The sequence below is a fragment of the Bactrocera latifrons genome, unplaced genomic scaffold (assembly GCF_001853355.1).
Source record: "Bactrocera latifrons isolate USDA-ARS-PBARC rearing strain unplaced genomic scaffold, ASM185335v1 scaffold_340, whole genome shotgun sequence".
Taxonomy (NCBI): Eukaryota; Metazoa; Arthropoda; class Insecta; order Diptera; family Tephritidae; genus Bactrocera; species Bactrocera latifrons.
In genome coordinates, this window is record NW_017536980.1 from 265,974 (window position 1) to 272,338 (window position 6,365).

Here is a 6,365-nt window from a genome sequence, read left to right on the forward strand (position 1 = left end):
CAAAAATCAAACTTCAAAACAAAAATTTTCAATTCACTTTATTATATATCATTAAAAAATCAAAAATAATGAATTCATTTTATTAAATATCATTGAGATGATACAAAATTTTAATAAAAACTCCTGGTTTTTCACATTTTTGTATGATATGCTTCGAAGCAAGGCAAACAAAGTCCAAGCACATCGCCTCTTATTTCCAATTGGAACCACAAGGTGATCAATCCTGTCAAAGCGCAGGACATTCGTTACGGATTCAGTTCGTTTATTTGAGGTTTTTTGGAACTTTTTCAGTTCGACCCCGTAGTGCTTGCAGTAGTAAATGGCTACTTCTCTCTTAAAATCTTTAAATGACTTATTTTCATTAGCGGATCTATAAAGAAGCCAGCTGCTTTGCAAGCTTGCACCAATAAGCCAAATAAAAATGGAATACCTTCATTTGTTTCCTCTAAAGTTTTTGCTTTTGCAACATTTTGGTCAAATCGATCCACACCCGATATAAATTTGTTGTATTGAGTTACAATGCACGGACGGAACTGATATTTTCCTACGCTACATGTCGATGCAAGGCAGACTACCGAGTTATCTACCCATTTGCTCTTTATATGGTCAGTCAGTGGGCGTAATTTCCAAAGAGTGTCAAACCTATCAGAACTAGCAGACGGTTCGTGCAATGCAGACTCGAAGTGCAGCATATAGTTGATTTCCTCAAAGCGGTTCCTTCGCATAGCATTGAAGACCATCTTCGAAATTTGTTTCAGGGAATATGGGAAGGACTGGTAATAAATTAGCGGTTTGCCAAGTATATTTGCTGTCTTTGTTAGCTGGTGGAAGTGGTACTCCAGTATTTGATTGAATTGGGCGACTAATTTTCTTGGACGAGCTTGGCAAACAATCGTCTAAAGTATCGTCATAAGGTTCCTCGTCATCGACATCCTCTAGATTACAATCGTTATTTTTCATTCGCGTACTATTTTCAATTACAATTTCACATCCGGCTTTCAGTTGTGCTGGGCATACATTGTCCGGAACTCCACCTTCATCCTCGCCATCATCTTCCCGACTTACATTCCAATCCTAATAAGGTGGCTCGATGTAGAGTGCCTGGATATTACTAGGAACATCTTTTTCATCATCAGAACACAATTCCTCTAAAAAATCCAAAGCTCTTGCAACGTTAGAAATATCAGTGGCTTAACCTGCCTGGCGTAGCCATATGGACACATGCACAGAAAATTGCAAAAAAAAAAACGCATTTAAATATAATTTTTTTAGAAAAAAATCATTGAGAGTTATTTTATATTCCAATCAATACACAAAAACACAACTATCATAGCCCGACCGCGCGAATCTTCGATATCTTAGATATACTTACTTTTTCATTTCACGTTTTTCCCCACTCCACATTTTGTATACACTTTGCAATGCACTCACGACCATGGTACAAGTTAGTAGGGAAAGTCCCATTCACCGTAGTAACAGTCATTAACCTACCCCCAAGTGTACGTTCACAATAAAAACGTCATGGCCACCTCTGGTGAATAAGGTTGGCGAAAGGTTAAAACGGGTTGCGTAAAGCAAAAATGCTTTAATTTTAAATTTACCGTACTATATTTATACATTAATAAATACTATTTTAAATTTTGCTTATAGAATGAAATTTAATGCTGTTATCAAAAGATTTAATTATATCTTCTTGATATACATTAATACGCTATATATTTTTAAGCGTTTTAGTTAACTTATTCATGAACGAATTGGAAATTATTTTTGATAATAAGTAGACCAAAAGATAACTATTGTCGAAAAATTTGGTATTACATATCATAATAATTAGTCTGAACAGTAAAACACAATTTTTATTGTAAGATAAATAAAGAGATAATTATAATAGCCATATTTCTTATATTTTAAGTATTAATTTTTGTAATCACAAACTACATACACATTTTGTGTGTCAGAATTTAGCTATACACCGGCGATCAGGAATCATACACGTTCCCAAATGGAGTGTTTGACCATCCTAACAGATTTACCATATTATTTTTTAGTTCTAAGCTAAGTTTTTAAATAAAAAGGATTATGAAACGAATTATTTTTTGAATTTGCAATATCTCTATAGTAGTAAAAAGTAGTTTAAATTCGCTTACGCAACACTATTTTGCCATGCTCAATAGTAATACTCGCATAAATATTTGAAAAAAAAAAATGATTGTTCGAAATATACTCCATTTGAAATTATCCTAATCGATAATAACTTGTTTGGCCAAAATAAAAATACAGCTCAAATTACTTAATTTTTAATAGCGGTTCATTATTAACCAGATTATATTTTTTTGTTTTTTAAAGTTTAATTATCAATTTCCAAATCGTTCATAATCGACCGTAATTCACTAGATGTAAAGACGAATTGTAATTCGCAGCACGATATGGTCGCAATTCCCATGGTACTTGCTCTTCCATGGAGGTCAATTGTACACCCAAATGACATCGGTAATACATTCGCGACCGATACGTTCCTCACCAATATCTAGCTCACCAATAAGTTGTCCAGGACAGAAAAGCTCAGTGAACTTGACTTTCAATATGAAGGTAGGATCGCAACGTATGTCTTAACGACGGTATCCCACCATTTTTCATCTTTGCGCATAACTTGACTGGTTCCAATTAATTCGCTCAACTGGTAACGCTTTGGTCTGCAAGGTGGATATTGAGTGTTTAGCATATTAGAAAGTATGTAAATTCAATTTTGCTCAAAACCTACCCAACAGCTTGATCAGGATCCTTAGCGCAATTGACAATAGCTTGTTCAACATCCGAACAGCACATTCACCATAGTATTTGCTCTTCAAGAAGTTACTTCCCCCTCAAGCACAAAGTTCATTGGTTTGGGACTAACGTTTAAGGCAGACAAATAATCAAATGTTGTATATCAGCTTCTTTGCTGATTCTATTAAAAAAAATTAAAAAATACATGGTAAATCTTTTCAAATAAAGTTTAATTTTAGCTTACCTAGCAATGCGACGTGCACCTTCCACGAGAACGTCATGGAATTTAAAATTTTGTCTCGAATTCACGACCAACTAAGTTGATAACTACATTTGAGTACTTCACAGCATCGCGTGTCGCTTTTTCATCTTTAAATCATAAAATTCGAACAGCACCTGACCCATTACGCAGCAATATTGACGAAGCCATGTTTAGTTTTTTCGTACTTTCATTGGAATAAAATCCCAGTCGATTTGTTATTTATCTTTCCAGTGGAAATTTCCAAACACTTCTTCCAGATCCAAATAAATAAATAAATCATAGTACAGGATTGTTCCATGAAATAAATTAAAACAAATTGTCTTGCAAAAACCTGCGTTATGATTATGGCTGTGAATGAGCATATTCTGAACCCCACCATTCGGCATGGTTGCTTAGTTGTTCATAACATTTTTCTGTGGTGAACTTACCACAATTAAAACGAGGCGTAAATAAAACACTTAATTTTTCATGTATTTGCTCATATTGTTCTCATCTTTAAAAATATATATTAAAATAAAAATGTTTTCTTTTGAAAATATATTACAGTTTTATATATAACCAATATTTTTGGGACAAATTTTCCATTATTTTTTAGAAAATAACACAATGCAACCATTTTCCGGTTAAAAGTMGGCCATCTTGGATTCCAATAGAAACTCAACCCCGGACTCCCCTTGACGTTTCTACAGTGACACCTCTCAGCTGTGGCTTTGTTTACATAACATCAGCTGATAGTGACTCTACTCCTCCTCTACCGTGCTCACGACCACGAATCAAAAATATAACTGACGAGCAAATGAACGCTGCCGAAAGCGCGATCAATTACGCAACAGCCACGTGCTAACAGATAACGGTAAATGCATTCTTTGGAATTTTGGGCATATTAAGCAAGACTATCGCCCGTTGCCATATGGCAACCCCAGGCTGATTTGGGTTGATAATGCGTTAAAAATGTTTGCATTCTGGAACAATTATGGGGATACTTGAGAATTATATATAAAACTATGGTTGACTGAACTGAACTGAACTGTTTTAGAGGATTTATTTTTTCAAATAAAAGTGGTGCAGAGTTAGACTCCAGAATTATTTCTTTGCGTATAAAAATACATAAATATTTATTGAGTCCAACACATACCAAGTGCCGATTCGAACGCTTTTAGATAAAATGTCTGGATACGTTGGATTTAAATATATTTTTAATGATTTTAGAGTCGATTCTTTTTCATGGGCAGCCTTTGAAGGAGAGTACAGAAATAATTCATCGCTGTGGTATATCATAGAAATGGTGGGAAACGTCAGGAGAAATTCATGTGGGTAAGTGCGAGCAAATTTTTGAAACTTTATTAACGAATGTTAAAAGAGTAGAAGCCATTCTTTCTGATTCCCAAGTATCAGTCGATTAAAGATATTTGATAAAATAGAAAAAAACACTGCAAAGTTGACAGTAATTTGCCGAATAAAAGACAAAAATCGCGCCAGAACGCTGTATAACCGACTGTCGTTGGAAATGTTTGTATTTAGCAGATTCAAAGCTATTCTGTTTTAAGATTACAACGAATAATTCGACTTAGATTCATAAGTGATTTAGATTCTTACTCATAATAAAACATAAGATTTCTTTATAACGGGTGATCCAAGTAGAAGTGCTTTTTCATTTCAGCCAGAATAATCATCCCATCTAGCTTCGACAATATTTCGAATTCCAATCTATAACTCTGGGGAAATATTGTTAGATAATTTTTAAAAAGATTTATGCAAAAAAAATATATTTTTTTGCGCCTTTAAAGCAGGATCCCCCCTTAACACTTGCCATTGTTCGGCAACTCGAGAGAAATGAGATTTTGTGGGCACACCGCGCCATACACGACACACATGTGCGCACAACGAACTTAAAAAATCAGACATTTTTGCGAACATGGATCGGTACGCGCACAAGCCCATACACGAGTAAGCCGCATGCGCACACATACTGATTGAACGCACATGACTGTCGTGTATGGACCCTTTAATGGGTTTTGCAATTTGAAGAGCACACGGCAGTAGTGCTCTGTGTGTATGTATTATAAATTCCTTCGCACACACGACCATTCACTCGCAACAACACTCATCTGCTTAAACAAACCGTCTTTAAAGAGAAGGTGGATGTAGCAATACTGTGCGAACAGTACAAAAACATAGACAACGCCACATGGGCTTCAAACACCACCAGCAAAGCTGCCATATGGGCATGTGGAGGCAAAGCTTTCCAGGAAAAACCACTATTAGGAAATCCCTACTTCATACGAGCCAGGATCTGTGGAATCAACTTTTATGCTGCTATATACCACCGAGTGTCCCACTAAGCGTGTTTGAGAGCATATTGGATGATCTGGTACGAATAACGTGGTAGCAGGCGATTTTAACGAAGCATAGTGACCACCTAGCTATCATAATGGAGATCGGAAAATCCAGGAGTGGAATATACACGCACACAAGGATATTACAGACAAAAGGATGAAAAGCAGAAACGCTCGACGAAAATCTCTTTCGACTTATGCTAGATGACAACATCGAAAATGTAGAAAATACAGAGCGACAGGCGACACTGGTGAGGCATGTCAGCAAGGCATGTGACGCCGCAATGTGCAGTAAAAAACAAGGCGCTAACGCTTACAGACAGCCTGCATACTGGTGGAATAGTGCAATCGACAGCCTGAGAACTGATTGCAACAAAGCCAGGCGTTCCTGCCAGCGAAGACGAAGTTCACCAGAATACGAAAACCTGCGCGATAGCTTTAAAAGGAAACGCCGTGAGCTCAAGAAAGCAATCAAAAGAAGCAAACTATCCTGTTTCAAAGAGCTCTGCGAAAATGCCGATGAGAAGCCATGGGGCGATGCGTACAAAAAAGTGATGACATATATATTCTCAAATATATCTACGGTAATAGACGCACCATCGGTCACCGACGATGAAGTGATAGATACAGCCAAAGGATTTGGAAATACCAAAACTCCGGGTCCAGATTGAATCCCCAACAAGGCTCTAAAAACGGCTATAACACACATAGCGAGCCCCTTTTCACAGCTCTTTACCCGCTGTCTGCAAGAATGGAGAGCTGGAGAACCAAGCTGCTACCGCCCTCTCTGTATGCTTGACACGCTCGGAAAACTCGCCAATTTGGTTTTCGTAAGCACAGGTCACCCATCGATGCGACATTACAAAAGTGACAAATGTGGCAAGCAAGGAATCGAAGGAACGAGGTGGATGTATGGTACGAAAGAATACTGCGCAGTCGTAACGTTTGACGTTAAAAATGCATTCAATTCTGCGTATTTGCAATACATAATGAGCGCTCTT

General features: G+C 36.9%; 1 protein-coding gene across 1 annotated transcript in view; it reads right to left on the minus strand.

Moving 5' to 3' along the window:
• Positions 1-1,437, minus strand: part of LOC108971439 — a 147,838-nt gene extending 146,401 nt beyond the window's left edge. Inside the window, exons 1-2 of the mRNA XM_018937493.1 lie at positions 1,432-1,437; positions 891-1,074 (exon numbers count right to left, since the gene is read on the minus strand). Coding sequence (XP_018793038.1) covers positions 891-1,074; positions 1,432-1,437 — 190 coding nt within the window. The remainder of the gene's footprint in view (positions 1-890; positions 1,075-1,431) is intronic.
• Between the last annotated feature and the right edge of the window lie 4,928 nt (positions 1,438-6,365).